We start from the raw sequence: 20,628 nt of genomic DNA on the forward strand, positions 1-20,628 counted from the left end.
CAGTGTCGACCTCATGGGTACACCACTTGGTCTGACTGGGTGTCAGAGAGAACATATGTCGAAAGGATTGAAGAACCTGTTTACAATCCTCTTGTTGATGTCCAGAGAGGCTGCCACAAAAGACAACACCATCTACTGATCCATCGTCAGGGTTCTGAGAGAGCAGGTCTGGGAGAGGGTCACTCTCCTCCTCCTGTCCCTCATCTGTGGCCATGAGCAAGCCCATGCCCTCCCTGTCGACATATGCCTTGAGCCTGTTTACATGGAGCACCCTGTGGGGGCTCCGAGGAGTTCCCAGGTCTACCAAGTAGGTGACCTCTCCCTTCTGCTCAACGATCGTGTGGGGCCCAGACCATTTGTCTTTGAGTGCTGCTGGGGCCACTGGCTCCAGCACCCACACCTTCTGTCCAGGCTGGTACACAGTCAGGACAGCCTTTTGGTCGTGCCAAGCTTTCTGTAATTCTTGGCTCGCCTCCAGGTTTTTAGACGCCTTTTCCATGTACTCCGCCATCCGCGAGCGGAGACCGAGCACATAGTCCACAATGTTTGATGCCGGCTTTCTGAGAGGTCTCTCCCATCCTTCCTTTACCAAACAAAGGGGTCCCCTTACAGGATGTCCGAACAGAAGCTCGAAAGGGCTGTAGCCAACCCCCTTCTGTGGGACCTCTCTGTAGGCGAACAAGAGGCAGGGTATCAGGACATCCCATCTCCGCCGAAGCTTTTCAGGTAGTCCGTGAATCATCCCTTTTAGGGTCCGGTTGAATCTCTCAACCAGCCCATTGCATTGTGGGTGATAGGGTGTGGTGAACTTGTAGTTGACACCACATTCCTTCCACATAGCAGTCAGATATCCCGACATGAAGTTTGCACCTCTGTCTGAGACGACCTCCTTAGGGAAGCCCACTCTGGAGAACACTCCAAGTAGGGCCCGTGCCACCACAGGTGCTGTAGTGGTCCTAAGGGGAATAGCTTCAGGATACCTGGTGGCGTGGTCCACCACCACCAGTATGAACTTGTGCCCTGATGCTGTCTGGGGTTCCATTGGTCCGACAATGTCGATCCCCACTCGTTCAAAGGGTACCCCCACCACTGGCAGTGGTATGAGGGGGGCCTTTGTCGTGCCACCTGACTTACCACTGGCTTGGCAAGTGACACAGGAGCGGCAAAACTCCTTCGTATCTTCGGACATGTGGGGCCAGTGAAAGTGTGGAACAAGTCTGTCCCAAGTCTTATTCTGGCCTAAGTGACCTGCAAGGGGAATCTCGTGGGCCAAGGTGAGAAGGAAACCTCTCAGAGACAAGGGGATGACCAACCTCCTGGTCGCACCAGGTTTGGGGTCTCTTGCCTCGGAGTACAGGAGTCCATCGTCCCAGTACACTTTGTGGGTACCTGTGGCGTTCCCTGCAGCCTCAGCAGCGGCCTGCTGTCTGAGGGGTTCAAGGGAGGGGCAGTCTAACTGTGCCTTCCCCAGGTCTTCCCTGGAGGGTCCCCCTGAGCCCAGAAACTCAACCTGACCAGGTTCAAGCTCTTGCGGCTCAGTTTCCCTCAGTTCTTTAAGGTCAGCCTCCTCGGAGACTTGATCCACGACCTGGGGCAAGGGGGAAGGCGAAGCCTTACCCTTACTGCTCCTTTTCTTGGAAGGTGCCTGGTCCGTTCTTCCAGGATCCAGCACCTGTTCAGTGGGGCATCTTTTGGCCTGTGACCTGGTCACAGCAAGGACATGTGCTGGCAAGCCTAACATCTCCATGTGAGTCCTCTGCTCCACCTCTGACCATTGTGACGTTTCCAAATCATTGCCCAACAGACATTCTACGGGGAGGTCTGAACTAACCACAACCTTTTTCGGGCCACTTACCCCTCCCCAGGAGAAATCAACAACTGCCATACTGTGATTGGTAGTGACGTTGCTGGCATTGGTCACTAGGTAACTGGTACCTAGCATGATCTGTCCAGGGTCCACGAAGTTAGGCGTCACCATGGTGACACTGGCACACGTGTCCCTGTAGGCCTGAGCATCTCTTCCATTTATCAAAGGTGTCTGTCTGTATTTGCCCAAAGTATTGGGACTGGCGTCAGGGGACATATCCATATCCCCTGTACAGACAAGGACGGCCTGAGTGAGCGTGCCGACTAAGTCGTCACTCCCCTCGGTTCCCAAGGTTAACCCAACTAATGCCTTGGGAGGCGCACTACCACTGCTGACTGTACTAGGGGGTGCAGGTGCCTTAGGGGCTGCAGTGGCAGGAGTTTGCCCTCCTTTCTTGGTGCACTCACTAAACCAGTGAGTCTTACTTTTACAGTATTGGCACCACCTTTTTGACTGGCCTTCTTGAGTCTTCTTCTTCTGCGAAGCCTGACCCCCACCCTCTTTGGTTTGTTGGGGACCTGTCGAAGACTTCTGGTCATTTTGTTCGTTCTTGTTACCCTTCTGGTCTGCTTTCTTCTGACCACCCTGGTTCTGATTCTGGTTCTGCTTGACCCTTGTTCTGACCCATCTGTCCGCCTTCTTTCCCAATTCTTGGGGAGAGGTCAGATCCGAGTCGACAAGGTGCTGATGCAACAATTGGTTCTGACAGTTGTTTAAAATCTGTTCTCGCATGATAAGATTGTACAATCCTGTGTAATCAGTAACCTTGCTACCCAGCAACCAGCCTTCCAAAGCCTTAGTGGCACAATCGACAAAGTCAGCCCAATCCTGAGACTGAATTTTCTGGGTGTCCCGGAACAGCACCCGGTACTGTTCCGTGGTTAAGCCGAACCCATCAATCAGTGTGTTCTTCAGGACCTGGTAGTTGTTAGCATCCTCAGCTCTTGTAGTGAGGAGCTTGTCCCTTCCTTTACCTTCAAAGGAAAGCCACAGTATAGCTGCCCAGTGACTTGGGGGGACGCACTGGACAGTGCAGGCCCTCTCCAAGGCAGTTATCCACTTGTGGATGTCGTCCCCTTGTTTAAAGGGGGGCACGATTTTACTCAGGTGTCTAGTGTCTATACCCCTGTCTTTCTCTCTAAGGAGAATGCTGCCACCAGTGGGATCTAACCCACTTAATTTCTGTTCTCGGGCCAAGGCAAGTCTTTCTTTGGCGAGGGCAAGTTCTTCCCGCTCGATCCTCAGATTGACCTCCCGCATCTTCGCTTCATGCTCCCTCCTCTGAGGGGAAGTCATTCCTCTCTGAGAGGATGCCTGAGAGACATGTGTATGAACCGATCTGCCAGAGCCTCTGGAGAGAGACCTAGCTCGTCCGTTCCCAAGGTTAAGCCTGCTTGAGCGTGGGCCCGGGGCTCCCCCAGTTCCATTCTCATGCCTGCTTAAGTTGGTCCTTGTAAGCCTGCCGACTACCGCTGGACCTTTGTCTGCCTCGTCTCCCGATAACTCGTCCTCGTCCTCCTCCTCTGTGTGAGGGTCGAGGTCCGGGTCACCGAGGGTTCCCTCTAAGGGCGGCATGTTCCCATCTGCACTGGGGGGACCTGTGTTAGAGGACCTCCTAGCATCGTACGCCTCTAAGAGACCTATCAGTATTGCGATGGTAGGGTTAGAACCCTGGTTTAGCTTCCTGGAGGCACACAGTTGTCGCATCTCCTTGAAGCTAAGAGTTGCATATCGTGACACGACCTGTGGAGGGTCACTGACCACTAAGGGAGTCTGCGAAGACTCTCCGTGGATCGACATGCTTTTCTAGTGAGGTGTAAGTGTTGCACCTACCTACACTATGGGTTTACCTACTGATCCCTTGCTAGGAGTTGTAGTCAGGGTGTGCTAAGCCCTGTTACACTACAACAGCCGGTTCAGTAGAACTCGGAGTATTCTAAGTTAAGTTATATGTACCTGGGTACTTATGTGATCTTTCACTGCGATATTCTTAGGATACGTGTGTGGTAAAACAACAGCAAGCTCAAATCCCAACCGCTGCTCACCAATGTGAGAAGTTGGCCTGATATGTAGTGCTCACTATTCTAGTGATCACTGTGTATCATTCCAAACGACCCTTATTGATGATTGGTTATAAGTCAACCTTTTAGACCAGCTATCCTAGTAGCGTGGATACGAGCAGTCTTAGGCTAAACTCTAGAGGGCGTGTTAAGCCAGCTGTTTACCATCACATATACCCCTTGAACACCAAGTGAAAGGACACCACACAAGTTGTTATGAAAATAAAAGGATATTTATTTATAACAGGACTACCCTGGCTCTTTATGAGTCAGGGAGCTAAGCACACTACAAAACTCTTAGGAAAATACTTCAGTTGCACAATTTACACAAATGCCCGAGGGGCACGAGAAACCACCTACACTAACAGTGAAATGCGAATGGTTAGAGTCTGGAGATACTGATCCCGGAGTGATCCGATCAGTGGGACTAAACGAAAAAGGAACTGGACACTTGTAGAGCGAACCTGCGATGGAGCACCGAGATGCTCGAGTTACCTAGCCCGGAGGCTGCGGCTGCGTGAAGTTCGTCAAGATGTCGGGAGTCCTCGTGTAGTCTCAGGAGCCTGAAAGAAGAAGTTGCTGGCAGGCGACCAGTGATGATGTTCAGAGCGATCCAAGCCTGGATCGGTGGTGAAGGAAACCTGAAAGCAGAGGGGACTCAGTTCTCAACCGCTAGCCAGCGATCGTGTGGGTACCAGGAGGGTACCGGCGGAAGTCACCTCGACCAGGTGAGTGGGTGACGTCGGACTCGGCTGTTCCTCGGACCAGGAGGCGCGGTGGCGACCAGGATGGAGGGCGAGCTGTCCCACGAAGGTGTCTACTGTCGATGATGCTGGGCCCAGGAAGGGGCAGCGGATCTTGGCAGTGGCCACCCAAGCGGGGGAGTCAAGATGGCGTCGGGAGTGGACCAGGAGGGTCCGGGGTACTCCTCTGTTGAAGGGGAGCAAGAGCCAGTCTGGAGCAACCAGACTAGTGATGAAACAAAACGTGGTGTGTCGTGAAGCGGGCCACAAGCCGGTCGGCAAGTGGTCGGACAACGCGGTGAACAGCAAGGAGCGGAAGGGCCCCTCACGCAGATCTCGTGGATGCTGGGGAGACAGACTTCGATGCTGGAGCTGCTCAGGGTTTAGGGTTTCTCAAACCCTAGGTGCACTCACTCGAGGGTCCCTCGGTGGGCGTGCTAGATAAGCGTCGTGCAGGTCCTGAAGATAGCCGGTCCCGCAGGTCTCGTCACACCTACGACTCTCAGCTGAGCTGATGAGGGAGGTAAAAGGTCAGAGATGGCAGGGAACTCGGGTCTCGTCGAGCTGGGCAGTCTTGATCCGTAGGAGAGACTTACAGCAAACCGCAAGCGCTTAGGTGGTGCCTGCTGGTGCAGGGTGGCTACTCCTTAGCCACAAGGGAGAGTCTTCAGAAATAGTCAAGAGTTCCTTTCGTGGAAAGTGGTTCGTGATTCGGAGGTATCCGATTATCTGATTATCCAATTTGGGAAGGGGACTCGCTCCTACCTTTATTCTAAGAAAAGGGGCTGGCCCGTGACTAGGTTCTACCTATGGGTGGAGCCAGGAGGGGGGTGGTTACACCCCTATCCTTTGTCCGGCTTCGCGCCAGCTCAGGGGCCGGTGTGCCCCCGAAACTGGTTTGAGCCGGGCTATGCACAGTGAGCACCGGGGTGCCACTTGCAGTCACCTTCCTTTCAGCCCTGCCCACCTGGGATACACAAACCCTGTCTGGGACGGTGCTAACACCGCCCTCGACAGGAAACCCTTTGTCCAAGCTCCCTTTGCTGGAAGGTCCCCCAGCAGCGGGAGGTCAGACTTGTGTCTGGTGGCAGCATCCATTTTGTGATGCTGAGGCTTGAGTCAACTTTAACCGGGGTTCAAGGTTACTTCCATGTCGTGTCCCTCTAAAAGGGGGGGAATGCCAACCCCGTCACCCGGACTGGCGAGGGGTTCGTATTCCCATTCGTATGACACCTTACTCGACATGTGTAGGTGATGCGAGGCCAAAGTTAGCAAATAACCGCTAGGATTATAAGGCATTAAAAGTAGTTGGCCCGCGTCACCATGGAACGGCTATTAGGACTTGGTTCCACAAGCCGTCGACGGGCTCAGCTCGCGCCAGAGCACCGTCCCACATGATCCCCTGCACTCTGCCTTCAGGATTGATAAGGCCTGCCATAGGAGTGACTGATAGGAACCCATGTGTCCATGTTAGGGTTTAGGTGTAGGAATACTACACCTACAGCAACGGGTGATTACACCACGTGGCCCCAGCTGTCGTGCAGCCAGTTGTGTCAGATTTGGGCGGCCATTCCAGGGGTGGCATAATACATGCTTCAGCCCCTGGTAGGCCCTGGGTACACTGATGCCCTGGATACCTGTGGTATGCTGAGACAGGGACTGACAAGGCGGCCCAGTTCCAATTAGTGGATGCACCTAACGTACATGTGTGTTAATTTCGAGAGAGAACAGCTAGGCTGTGGGTCTGATTGGCAGGCCCACAGCCGGAGAAAGTCGTAAACCAATGAAGCAAAAGCAAAAAAATCTGGGTGATCATAGGATTGCAGACCCTACTCTCCTACAATGGCGAACTCTGCCGCTCACTGGCGTGGAATGGGCCTGAAAGCTCGGACTAGGAAGGCTTTGAGGCGGATGCTGCCGGGGTGGATGTGGGCTGACCTCGTCGACCTCCAGATCCGCCTCGGCGGAAACCACGTCCGCGCGCAGGTTGGTTCTGCGGCTGGTGGCTAGGCGCACGTGAGGAGGCACCCCTTCCCTGGCCACGAAAGGGGCGAAAGGCGGAAGTTTGCGACCGCGGGGCCGAGAGGCCCAAGGACTTGGCCGTAGCCCGGGAGTCCTTAAAGCGGTTCAGCGCACTGTCCGCTTTCTCGCCAAAAAGGCGAGTGCCATCAAAGGGCATGTCCATGAGAGTGCTCTGGACATCACCCGAAAATGACGTGGACCGCAGCCAGGCGTGACGTCTAAGCGCCACTGTGGTAGAAATCGCCCTACCCAGCGAGTCCGTGGTGTCAAGCCCACATCGTATAGCATGTCGCGCGGCATCCCTCCCACGGCCAGAGCCTGGGTAAGTCGTGTCCGGACCTCCTCCGGACACAGGGGCAGCGCATCCTCCACCGCATCCCACAGAGAGTGGGAATAACGGTCCAAGAGACAAGCGGTGTTCAAAGACCGCAGGCCCAAACTAAGGGAGGAGAACAGCTTCTTGCCAAACTGTTCTAGTCTCTTGGAATCCCGGTCCGGCGGGGCGGTCGGGAAAGAGGATTGGGAGGTGGAGGCCTGGATAACCAGGCTCTCAGGGGTAGGGTGTTGGGACAGAAAACTGGGGTCGCCCGGAGCAGGGCGGTGGCGCCTGGCGACGTTCCTGTCCACAGGAGGGACTGTGGAGGGCTTGGACCAGGTGCCCTGCAGAACGTCAATGAGGGCCTCATTGAATTGCAGCAGAGGCTCAGTGGAGCTTGCTTCAGACTGAAGCACCTCAGTGAGGACGTTAGTCCTCACAGCCACGGCAGGCAGCTCGAGCCCAAGGGCTGCGGCCGCCTTGCGCAGCACCACAGAGAAAGCAGCGCCCTCCTCCGAAGCCACAGTCGGAGGAGAGACGAATCCAGTGTCCGGAGAGGTATCCAAGCCACTGGCCTCCCCCAGTTCATCTGCCCAGTCCTGTGACAATTGGGCCTGAGCGGCCATAGGATCCTCGGATCCCTCCCAGTTGTCCCCATCATCCGATTCCTGGTATACAGGAGGAAGGTACGGAGCCAGACGGTAGACAAAGTGTGTCTCTAGCGGCGCCGAACGCGTCGTCCATCGACGCCGTAGTGGCGCCGGGTCCGGAGCGGGACTGAACTGGGGCCCGACGTCGAGCGGAGTCGGCGTCGGCGTCGGGGGTGGTACCGGTGTCGACGCCGGCGGAGGAGGCGTAACGAGGTCGACCGGCGTCGGCAGGGACTCGGGAACGGGTCCCTCGGGCGCTTGCGGCGTCGAGGCCGGAGCCGTCGACGGCGCCGGGGCTGGAGCCACCGGCAGCCCTGTCGGGTCTGCGGGGCCCGAAGGCGCGCCAGCAGGCGCCGACGGCGGGGCCAGGCTCCTCATGGCCGAGAGGAAGGCACTGACCTCCGCCGGCGTCGCGTCAGTCCCAGGGACCGGCGGGTATGGGGACGTGCGCGGCGCCTGCTGCTCCGCCGGAGCCGCGGGGGTGGAACCACCCTGACCCTCGGCCGAGTCACGCGACCGGCGAGGGGAGTCCGAAGAGCGGTGTCACTTCTTGGAATGCTTCGACTTACCCGAAGACTTGGATCCCGACGACCGATGGTGACGTCGGCTGCGGCTCCGCGACCGATCCTTGGACCTCCTCCTGGACCGGGATCGAGCGGCGCGCGGAGCCGAGTGGCGGATCTCGAGAAGCTTACGGGACCGCTCCCGTCTAGCCTTCGAGGTCAGGGCCTTGCAGTTGGAACAAGACTCCGCGTCGTGGTCGAGGCCCAAGCAGTAAAGGCACCGGCGGTGATGGTCCGTAACCGACATCAGGCGGCTACAGTCAGCACAGGCTTTAAAACCAGGCATCCTACCGGCACCGGAGTCGATTGACAAGATCAAAAAAGATCGAAAAAGTTAGTCAAAAAGTGACTAAAGGGGTAGCTCTCCCGGATCTGCGCTTACTGGCGCGGAAAAAAGAACAACTGACGTCAGCGCGCGAGGGCGGCGTCTAAGTACTCCGACGACGTCATTTCGGCGCACGACGCCGACGACGGACGCGGAGCCGCAGACGACGCCTAGCGACGCGCAAGGGGTATTGCTGACGAAAAATCTTCCGGATCCAGCCTGGGGATATTCTAAGGTGAGGAATCTAACTAACGTGTTTCTTTCAGATCCCTGCTGCTGCGACAGAAGGTCCTCCTGAAGAGGCAGTCGTACCGGAGGATTGATTGACATACTGAGTAGCTCGGGATAAGAGTACCTTCGTGCCCAATCCGGAGCCACTAAGATGACTTGGGCCCGGTCGCGCCTGATCTTCTTCAGCACTCTGGGAAGAAGTGGTATAGGCGGAAAGGCGTACAACAGACCGCAACTCCACTCGCGACGAAAAGCGTCTCCGAGCGAGTGCCGCCTTGGAAACTCCAACGCGCAGAACTGCTGACATTGCGCGTTCTCTTCGGTGGCGAATAGATCTAACCAAGGCTCTCCCCACTGCAGAAAGAGACCTTGCGCCACGTCCGAGTTCAGACGCCATTCGTGATCCATCATGCACCGGCGGCTGAGTTCGTCTGCTCTGGCGTTCAGAGAGCCCGCCAGATGTTGAACCACTAGGATGATGCCCTGGTGTTCCAGCCATGTCCAGAGGCGTAGAGCCTTCTGACAAAGGGTCCACGACCCCATCCTGCCCTGTTTGTTGCAATACCACATGGCGGTGGTGTTGTCCGTGAACACCTGCACGACACTCCCCGGACAGAGGGAAGGAAGGCTTTCAGTGCAAGCCAGATCGCTCTCAGCTCCAACAAGTTGATATGGAGTTGAGACTCCGCCGGAGACCAGAGGCCTCTGATCTCTGCCTCTCCCATATGGCCCCCTCAATCCCAGGAGAGACCCATCCGCCACTACTACGTGCTCCGGTTGGGGTAGGGAGAGGCATCTGCCCCTGACCCAATCGCGGTCCGTGAGCCACCACTGCAACTGTTTCGCAGTGCCGTCCGAGATCAAGACATGGTCGGGCAGGTTGCCTCGATGCTGGGCCCACTGAAACCTCAGGTCCCACTGCAGAGCCCGCATTCATCACCTGGTGTAATGCACCAACAGGATGCAGGAGGCCATCAGCCCCAGAAGCCGCAGCACCAACCTGACCGAAACCCAGGATAGAGGCCGAAAGATGGGAATCAGAGCCTGAATGTCCCAGACCCGCTGTTCCGGAGGATAGGCCCGGAACTGCGCCGAATCGAGAATCGCTCCGATGAAGAGGAGCTTCTGGGAGGGTCTCAGGTGTGACTTCGGCACGTTGATGGAGAACCCCAGCAAATGCAGGAGGTCGGCCGTAGTCTGGAGGTGGGAGACGACTTGCTGGGGCGAGCCCGCCTTCAACAGCCAGTCGTCGAGATAGGGGGAAGACTGGAACCCCCGATCTGCGCAGATGAGCTGCGACCACCGCCATCACTTTCGTGAACACCCGAGGGGCACTGGTGAGGCCGAAGGGGAGCATGGTGAACTGAAAGTGCTCCTGACCCACCGTGAACCGCTGGTAACGCCGGTGGGCCGGCAGGACGGGGATGTGAAAATAGGCGTCCTGCAAGTCCAACGATACCATCCAGTCTCCAGGGTCGAGGGCAGCCAGAACCTGAGCTAAAGTGAGCATCTTGAACCGCTCCTTCCGGAGGAAGGCGTTGACGCTCCTGAGGTCCAAGATAGGGCGTAGGCCCCCTTTGCCCTTCTTGGGATCCAGAAAGTAGTGGGAATAGCAACCACGGCCTACTTCTGGACCAGGAACGCGCTCGATGGCCTCTTTGGCCAATAGGGCCTTAACTTCCTCCCGCAGAAGATTCAAGTGATCCTCCAACATACGGTGGCACTGCGGTGGCACGGCTGGAGGGGTCGTCTCGAAGGGGAGAGGGTAGCCCCTTCGGGCGATTTGCAGCACCCACCTGTCCGATGTGATGGATCGCCAGTGAAGCAGGTGATGGCGAACTCTGCCGCCCACTGGCGTGGAATGGGCCTGAAAGCTCGGACTCGGAGGGCTTTGAGGCGGATGCTGACGGGGTGGATGTGGACTGACCGGCACGTGGTCCTCCAGTACCGCCATGGTGGAGTCCACGTCCGCGACCGCGTGCAGGTTGGTTCTGCGGCCTGTGGCTAGGCGGACGTGAGGGGGCGCCCCTTCCTTGGCCATGAAAGGGGCGAAATGCGGAAGTTTGCGGCCGCGGGGCCGAGAGACCCAAGGACTTGGCCGTAGCCCGGGAGTCCTTAAAACGAGCCAGAGCACTATCCGCCTTCTCACCAAAAAGGCGAGTGCCATCAAAGAGCATATCCATGAGGGTACTCTGGACATCCCCCGAGAAAGAGGTGGACCGCAGCAAGGCGTGGCGGGGGAGCGCCACCGTGGTGGAAATCGCCCTACCCAGCGAGTCCGTGGTGTAGGAGAGTAGGATCTGCTTTCTATGTTCACCCCCACGTTTTGCTTTTGCTTCACTGGTTTTCGACTTAGATGCGGCTGTGGGCCTGCTAATCAGACCCACAGCCCAGCTGTTCTCTCTCTAAATTCATACTATGTACTTTAGGTGCATAACCCAATTGGTAAGGATCGCCTTTTAGGGCCCTGTACAGTGTACCTTAGGTACCCAGGGCATAGGTGTACCCTAGGCCTACCAGGGGCTGCAGCATGTATTATGCCACCCCTGGCTGGCCTTCCATTATGACACAACTGGCTGATCACTCAGCTGGGGCAAGGTCGTGTAATCACCCCTTGCTTAGGTGTAGTATTCCTATACCTACCTTATATATAGACACATGGGTAACCTATCAGTAACTCCTATGGCAGGCCTTTAAAATCCTGAAGGCAGAGTGCTTGGTAACATGTGAGATGGTGCTCTAGCATGAGCTGAGCCGGTCTGCAGCTTTCGGAACCATGTCCTTATAGCTGTTCTATGATATCGCCTACCATATACTCTTAAAATGCCTTATAATCCTCGCGGTTATGGTAACTATGGTTTGGCTTTATCAAAACATGTCGTGTAAGGTGTCTAACACTTTGGAATACTACCCCCACCTCATTTCTGGCAATGAGGATAGTATTCCTCCCTTCTAGAGGGAGAAGACATGTTGAAGACCTACTACCCGGTTAAAGTTAACCAGAGCCCCAGCATCACAAAATGGATGCTGCTGCCACAGACACGAGTCTGACCTCCTGCTGCTGGGAGTCCTTCCAGCGAGGGAGGCTTGGACAAAAGGTTTCCTGCCTTGGGAGGTGCTAGCACCACCCTAGACAGGCCTTAGTGTATTGGGGCAGGGAGGGATGAATGAAACGAGACACTGCCTGGGGCACACAAGGTCTGGACCTTTGACATTCGACCACGGAAGAAGACTGAAGAATCTCCCTTGTGGCCAAGGAGTGGCCACCCTGTGCAAACAGGCACCATCAAGCGACCTGCCATTTGCTTTGCTCAACGTTCTACGAGGAACCGACTGCAGAGCCCGACCAGCGCCTTGACTTCCAGACTTCTCCGACCCTGATCCACATCCACAGCAAAGCTGAGATCCGTGGAGGCGACGAGAGACGTGGGACCGGCGACCTGGGAAAATTGGCTACTTGCTTCCAGCGCAGCTTCTGAGGCACCCTCGAAGTTGTGCTCTGGGGATTGAGAAGCCCCAACCCCGAGCACCATCTGCACCGAAGATCAGCCCTCCACACTCCACGAGTTCTGCGTGGGGCCATTCTGCGTTTTCCTGCTCGACGCGTCTGTCCGGTTGCTTGCCCGTTGGCTAGTGACCTCTGCGACGACGAACATTTGACTTTCCACCGCTGGTTTGGCTCCTCCAGACTGGCCCTTGCATCCCTGTGAAAGAGAAGCACCTCAGGCCTTCCTGGTCTGCAACAGAAGCGAATCCTTCATTCTGCGTGGGTTGCGCTTGCCAAGGCTTGTTGTGTCCCAACTCGACATCGACGCCGCCGACAGCAAGAGCCCTCGTGGGACAGCTCGCCTCCTGGTTCTGGTCGTCCACGACGCCTCCTGGTACCCGTGGCTGCTGCGACAAGCTTCACCTCTTCACCTGCATCTTCGCGACATCGCCTGGTTCCTTCCCGGCTCCTGGCTGGTGACCTAGACTCTGTCCCCTCTGCTTGCAGGTATCCTCCTTCTTGATTCCATCCTTGGAATCCACCGGACACTCTTCACTGACTGCCTGTCAGCATCTTTTCTTCAGGCATCCATAGGAGTCGACGACAAAACCCGACGCAAGTTCACACCTACACACCCGCAGCCCGTGGGCTAGGTAACTTGAGTACTCCGGTGCTCACAAGGGTATTGACTATCCTAGTGTCTAGTTTCCAAGTCTCTAACTCCTAGTTCCTTCCGAAGTGTCCTAAAACTCTTAATTTCTAAATACTACTATTTCTATCGACTTTAACGCATTACGCGTGAGTGTTTCCACTCTGCACCTGAATCCCGTGGGCCTCCCACTGCCTAGCAACTGATAGGATAGTGTAGCCCCAGCGATTCCCTAGACCTAGGCCTAACCTGTGTTCGTGACAGTGGTCCTTATACCACTTACTTAGTATATGGTTTGCGTGGCCCCTAGGGCCTAACTGTATTACTTACCTGTGTGACTTATGTATGCTTAAATAAGACTGTGTTGTACTTACCTCGAATCTTATAAAGTGCGCTGAGGGTATTTTGACTAGAATAAATACATTCTATTTTTATAATATATCTGTTGTGGTGTCCTTTCATTTGGTATTCAAGGGATTGCAAATGGTAAATCAGCTGGCTTCACATGGCATACAGAGTTTAGCCTAAGACTGCTCTTGTCCATGCTACCACTAGGATAGCTGGTCTATAAGGTTGACTTTACAACCAATCACCATAAAGGGTTGTTTGGACTGATACAAGGTGTACACTAGAACTACTGACATCATATATCAGGCCAACTTCTCACACGTGGTGTCTAGTCCACACCGTATGGCATGTCGTGCTGCATCTCGGCCGTCAGCAAGCGACTGGGAGAGACGTGTCCGGGCCTCCTCCGGACACAGGGGCAGCACGTCCTCCACCGTATCCCACAGAGAGTGGGAGAAACGGTCCAAGAGGCAAGCGGTGTTCAAAGACTGCAGGCCCAAACTCAGGGAAGAGAACAGCTTCTTTCCGAACTGTTCCAGCCTCTTGGATTACCGATCCGGAGGAGCGGACGGGAAGGAGGATTGGGAAGTTGAGGCCTGGATAACTAGACTCTCGGGGTGGGGTGTTGGGACAGGAAACTGGGGTCGCCCGGAGCAGGGCGGTGGCGCCGGGCCACGTTCCGATCCACAGGAGGAACTGTGGAGGGCTTGGACCAAGTGCCCTGCAGAACGTCTATGAGGGCCTCAGTGAACTGCAGCAGAGGCTCTGTGGAGCTTGCTGACGGTTGAAGCACCTCTGTGAGGTTGTTAGTCCTCACGGCTACAGCAGGCAACTCGAGCCCCAGGGCTTCAGCCACCTTGCGCAGCACCACTTAGAAAGCTGCACCTTCCTCCGAGGCCACAGTCGGAGGAGAGATGAAACCAGCGTCCGGGGAGGTGTCCAGACCACTGGCATCTGCCCAGTGCTGTGAAAGTTGGCCCTTTCTTGCCATAGGGTCCTCGGGCCCCTCCCAGTCGCCCCCGTCATCCGATTCCTGATAAACAGGAGGAATGATCGGAGCCGGGCGGTAGATGAATCGCTCACCCATCAGCGTCGGGAGCGGCGCCGCGCCGGGCCCGGACCGGGGCAAAACTGGGGAACGGCGTCGTCCGGAGACGGCGCCGGAGGCGGAACCAGTGTCGGGCCCGGCGGAGATCCAGGCCTGGATCCCTCGGGGACCTGCGGCGTCGGGACCGAAGTCGTCGACGGCGCCGGAGCCGCCGGCACGCGAGGTTGCTCAGTCGAGCCCGCGGGGCCCGAAGGCGCGCCAGCGGGTGTCGACGGCGGAGCCAGGCCCCTCAGGGCCGAGAGGAAGGCACTGACCTCCGCCGGAGTCGCGTCAGTCCCAGGGACCGGCAGGTATGGGGACGGACGCGGCTCCTGCAGCTCTGACGGAGCCGCGGGTGTGGGACCACCCTGACCCTCGGCCGAGTCGTGCGACCGGCGAGGGGAGTCCGAAGAGCAGTGTCGCCTCTTGGACTTCTTTGATCGCTACGACTTAGCCGAAGACTTCGAGCCCGACGAGCGATGATGGTGGCTGCGGCTCCGCGACCGGTCCTTGGACCTCCTCCTGGACCCGGACCATGAGCGGCGCGGAGCCGAGTGCCGATACTCGAGAAGCTTACGGGACCGCTCCCGCCTAGCCTTAGAGGTCAAGGCCTGACAATCGGGGCACGACTCCGCGTCGTGGTCGGCCCCCAGGCAGTAAAGGCACCGGCGATGGTGGTTCGTCACCGACATCAGTCGATGACAGGAGTCACAGGCTTTAAACCCAGGCATCCTACCGGCACCAGAGTCAAGTCAACAGAACACCAAAAAGAGTAAAAAAAAAAAAGTTTAGTCAAAAATTGACTAAGGGGTAAGCTCTTCCCGGATCGGCGCTGTCTGGCGCGGAAAAAAGAAGAACTGACGTCAGCGCGCGAGGGCGGCGTCTAAGTACTCCGACGACGTCATTCCGGTGCACGACGCCAACGACGGACGGGGAGCCGCAGACGACGCCTAGCGACGCGCAAGGGGTATTGCTACAAAAATCTTTCCGGATCCAGCCTGACGCCTGGAGTTATTCTAAGGTGAGGAATCTAACTAACGTGTTTCTTTCAGATAAGGAATTCGCAAGAAAGCAACCTCAGGAGTGGTTCAGTGCTCTTGACCTGGATCGAGGGTGGGACGTATGCTAGGTCTGTGGCTTTTTCCTGTGTTTGGTGACATACAGCTTTACTTCAAAGTCCGGGTGCACAAGGGTACACTCATCACACAACCTGTCATGCCCAGAGCTCAAACACCAAAGGCGCATCTTGTGCAGGTCCTTGACTGACATTCGCTTCCTGCAGAACCAAATGGTTTAAAACCAGCTGTTTTTGGCAGGTACAATTCCCTTGCACCCTAGATTGAGTATTTGGAAGTCATCGAAGGACAGACATGTGGGAGCAGAACTCTGGATTTACATTTGAAGGCGCAGAAAGAAAGAAATTGATGTTAGCGCATAGGGGTGGTACTTATATGCAGCTTCAATCAATCAATTAATACTTTATGTTTAAGGTAATAAAAACCATAACAATATTCCAAAAAGAATTCCATTTTCCAAAAACATTTAAAATGACTTTTAAACGGGTTTGGTGTCATTTAATTTTTTTTTTTTTAAAGTTACGGGCAGAATGTATCACTATATCAGTTACTGCAGTCTCGCGGATCCTCGATCTAAAGTGCATTAGTATAATCAAGTCCACACAATATAATAGCCTTTGTGACTGAGGCCTCAGCTACAGTACTAGTTCATGGTATTCAAAAGTCTGACCATTACATAGAAATTGATCACCAAAGGGAGCTGTATTTTGCTACGATCGTGTTACTTTTTCGTAGAGCATCAAGAATTTCATCATTTTGCAGTTTAGTTGGGAATCTATTGGATCAAGGCCCTTAATTATAGCTGACCTGCTAGAATGAATGCCCCTATCATTAAAAGCTTTTTTCAATAATAAAACCTGAATAGATTTTTAAAAAGTCCATAAACAGATCAGATGAATAAAAGATTGCACTGCTGCACCACATAGGCTACATGTCCTAGGGCCACTATATTTCCATGTTAATTGATCGGCCAAACTAGGCAGCAAGCCAAACCGAGTGGCCATTAGCTTTTGTTTCAGATGAAGAGAAAACATTGTGTTTAACTATCTAGCCAGTCTCACTGTTGTATAGGATTGGAGAACCATCCAGTCATGGGACCGATTGGCTAGTTTGCGTTTGTCTTCTAGTAGTGAGTGGCTTTTAGCCATTTTGTTTATCAGCTAGCGAAAAACTGGGAAAGAGAAGTTCTGAACCCTAAGTTCTGTTGTGTCTTTTTACTCCAAGAGAGTTTTACTAAATTTGCCATACCTAGAATGGGGATCTTCTTTCTGGGTGCGCCACAAGGCGTTGTTTAATAAGTTAGATCGATTTAACTAGATTTTGTACCATGTTTAAATTGTGGCACATCTTCTCCCTATATCTTGTTGCATAAGACCAAATTCCAGTCGCACTTGCGCCGGGGATACATTCTGTAGTAGGCCAAATACTTTATTTATATGTTTTTGTTTGAAGATTATCTAGTAATTTTGCATCTTTGCCATTTAAGTTGACGCTTGCATATGCTACTGTTGCCAATAGTTTTTTTTGGAAGAGCGCAGAACGCATAGATTACACAGTTTCCTTTTTCGTAGAGGTATTGTTTGTGAAATTGGAAATTCAGTTGATCGTCTAAATACAGCTTCAAATATTAATAAGTGCTGACTACCTCTAAGCTTGTCTCACCAAGCTTAATTGGGTGTCGATGCCCATGCCGGTTCCTTATGGACATTGTTTTTGTGATGTCAATTTCAAGAGCGTTAGCTTTAGCAAAGATTGCTAGTTCATTGAGTGCTCTTTGAAGGCCAACTCTTCTTAGGCTAAGCAAGACTATGTCATCTGCATAAGAAAGATGTTTTATGCATAGAGGACCCAGGCATTGTGGATGGCAATTAACCTGGTCTAATATCGGAGAAAGATCTGCCATAAACAGATCGAATAGGTGAGGAGCTAATACACAACCTTGCTTTAGTACTACCTCTGTCTGAATTTCCCTTGACAGTTTTCTGCCATTGACTATTTTAACTCGAATCCAGGTGCCCGGGTACACTTTTCGGGCGTAACAGAACTTACACAGAGCCGCACGGTGCAACCGAGTGGCATGTGGGATCACTGCTGCGAAAAGGTGTTCTGGAACCAGTCTGTCATTTGGGGAACATGCAGTTAAAAGTATTCTTCAGAAGACAGTTTACAACAAAGCATTCTGTGCTGCTAGACTAGCAGCATCAGAAACAGATTGAAAACTGTAAGTGTGCAGAATGTAACATGGAACCTTATTTAGACCTAGAAGAACAATCCATAGAATGGTGAGAAGGCAGGGACATTACTGAAGGAAGGTAATTTGTTCCTCTTATGGATATTTTTATCGCAGATTCCTCACTTTTAAAAAAATAGAAACCTCTCAACAGGTTGAGGAGTGAATTCATACAAATAAATCCTGCAAGATCCTACAGGACTGAGTGGGTAAAACCACCCTCCCTACAGACGTGAAAGTTAAAGCATTAATGCTTGGAGACTCTCTGAACGGACACCCATGTAGCTGCAAAGGCTCATGTTCAGTACCAGTACACCCCTCCCAAGTGCATAGTTGTGGTCTTGGTTCTGGTACAATAGGGTTTATGCCCTCAGCTGGCTCCTTTTTGCCAAAGCATAGCAAATGTTTAAGTAAAGAACAATTCAACGTTCTTAGCTCCATTTCTAGACTGGCCTAAACTTTTTAGCCCCCGAGGACCTCACAAAATGTTGGTCATCCAAAAGGTGCTATTTAGTCCTGTCAATCTAAGAGTTAAAGGTCCTCCTGTGCTCCAAACAGTGAAGCCTCTCCTTAGATGGATGCGGTGAAGAGCAGAAAACAGATTTCACGATGCACTGCCCCACACGGAAAAGCAACATCACTTGTGACATGATGATGCCCAAAGTCAAAGAACTAGATTGTCAGAAAAGAAGGTGGCATATGATGGTTATACTGACAGCACCTGAGGTTCACTGAAAGAGCATGAAAGTAATCACAATAAGGAAGACAGTTTTAAGGATGACAAAACATGAATTTGGAAACAGACAACAATACCCAGCATTTCCCATAGCAGTGGTGTAGTAATTGTGCTAACTGTTGTGCAGTATGCTTTTGCCTGCATAATGATGTCCCTTTGGAGGCAAACAATGTGCTCTGCAACAGATGTACATCATACTACAAGGTGCAATACAACAAGGTCTTAATGTCGATTTCTCTGTAATGTGAACAATTACTAACTCACTCACCTGAAAGGGAAGCTGTAGCAGATGGGAAGGGATGTGTCTTAAAATATCTACTTTCACCTTTGTTCGATTTCCATAATCTACGAAGAATACCTGGCAAGAACAAATTCTCACAGATAAATTGTTACTGAATAGCCATAGCTGGTAACATAAGAAAAGGTTTTAGGCACCGAGAAAAAGATTAAAGGTATGATTATTGAAGCATATAAAAAGTTGCTTGATATTTTCTGTCCACTTACAACAATCTGTTATTTAGTGAGCTATGCGGAAAATAATCATTTGACTTCTACTGCGGTCAACACAAAGACAAACAAGTAAACCGCAGGCAAAATACTGTAAAATCATAGGTTTAAATCAAAGCCACATTAAACAATTTCAGTTCACCTATAAAATACTGTTTTAAAATGTAAAACTATGACATAGGCAAACAAACATGTACAACTTAACAAAACAAAAATGAACATTTACAATAATTTCTCCCAAACAAAAGCGTTTGGCAGGACTAAGTGAATTAGTGGCCAAGCTTCTCTGTGTTTGGCAAAGCAAACTCTCATCCTGCATGATTTATTCTAGTCTCTATTTTCCTAGGTTACATTGCTGTTTTATACAATTTCAACATCTTCTCATCTCTGCTTTCTCTTGCATTGTTGCCAGGCTTTGCAGAGGAAGTAAAGGATCTTAATTTTTTTGAGAGATTTTTGTTGTAGTTCTGTTTTTTTATGAACGAAGAGATGACCACTTCACCTTTCAGCATTCCCTGAGAGCAGATAGCTCTATCACTGTTTATGGACTGCTTAATTCTTGCATGCAAAAGTATCAACTGGACAGGGGTCACTTAGTTGCAGGAAAAGAATGTAAACAATCAAGCCCACGTTTTGTAGTTTTTATTACTGGCCCATACCTTCTTCTCTCAGCAGCAAACAGGACACTGTTAAAGGACAAAGGGCTTTAGACTGGAGATCCAAAAAGTATTGCTCCATTTATTTCTGGCATCTGCGTCATGTAGCAGCGTTATTGCTTTCATAGAGAGGTGCCTGAGCAAAGCATGCAGCCCAGGCTACCATTGCTCTCAATCTAGCAGTCACCTTGGTAGAGAACTATCAGTCAGCCTTATAGCGGCAATTTTGATACAAGCTCAGATCCATCTTGCAATTCACTTATTGAAAAGGTCTTCTGTTGGACGCCACCATGGCCTTTGATACCATCGAGTGGCCATTCCTCTGGGCGGTCTTGGAGAAGTTTGGCTTTGGGGAGGGATTTCTTAGCTGGGTGAAGCTTCTTTATGCCGGACCAATGGCTCAGGTGGTTGTCAATGGGCGGGCTTCCCGGCCTTTTGCTCTCGGGAGGGGTACTAGGCAGGGGTGCCCGTTGTCCCCTCTGCTTTTTGCTCTTGCCTTGGAGCCGCTCGCCGCCTGGCTCCGCTGGGAGCCCTCTATCAGAGGGATCCGGTGGGCCCCGGGCTTCGAGGATCGGGTCTCGCTGTACGCGGATGATATTCTTCTGTACCTCACCTCGCCGCGACAGTCGCTTAATGTTCTATTTGATGTCCTTACTTCCTTCGGGAAAAACTCGGGTTTGATAATCAACTGGTCCAAATCTTGCGTGTACCCTATCTCTGGTGGCCCTCCCATTTTGCCGCCTCTACTTCCTATCCAAACGTCCTCATCCGGCTTTAAGTACCTGGGGGTATATGTTTCGTTGGACCCGGCGGTCCGCTATGAGCAGAACCTCCTGTCTCCACTCCGACGTTTGAGGGTGGATACGGCTCGTTGGTGTAGGTTGCCCCTGTCTCCGCTTGGTCGCGCGGCCCTGTTTAAAATGATGTCCCTTCCCAGATTTCTTTACGCACTTCAGAACTCCTTTGATGTCATTCCGGTGGCCTACTTTCGGGAGGTGGAGAGTCTGCAGAGGAGACTGGTCTGGGACGGGCGGGCGCGTATCGCTCTGGCAAAGCTTACTCTCCCCTGGTATGA

The 20,628-nt window shown here is 52.9% G+C and overlaps 1 protein-coding gene across 1 annotated transcript in view; it reads right to left on the reverse strand.

Annotated features, from left to right (window-relative positions):
* Nucleotides 1–20,628, reverse strand: part of TDRD9 (tudor domain containing 9) — a 2,714,501-nt gene that overhangs the window by 1,025,007 nt on the left and 1,668,866 nt on the right. The window contains exon 27 of the mRNA XM_085626273.1: nucleotides 18,659–18,748. Within this exon, the coding sequence (XP_085482399.1) occupies nucleotides 18,659–18,748 (90 nt within the window). The remainder of the gene's footprint in view (nucleotides 1–18,658; nucleotides 18,749–20,628) is intronic.

Source organism: Triturus cristatus, chromosome 9 (assembly GCF_964204655.1).
Source record: "Triturus cristatus chromosome 9, aTriCri1.1, whole genome shotgun sequence".
In the NCBI taxonomy this organism is placed as follows: Eukaryota; Metazoa; Chordata; class Amphibia; order Caudata; family Salamandridae; genus Triturus; species Triturus cristatus.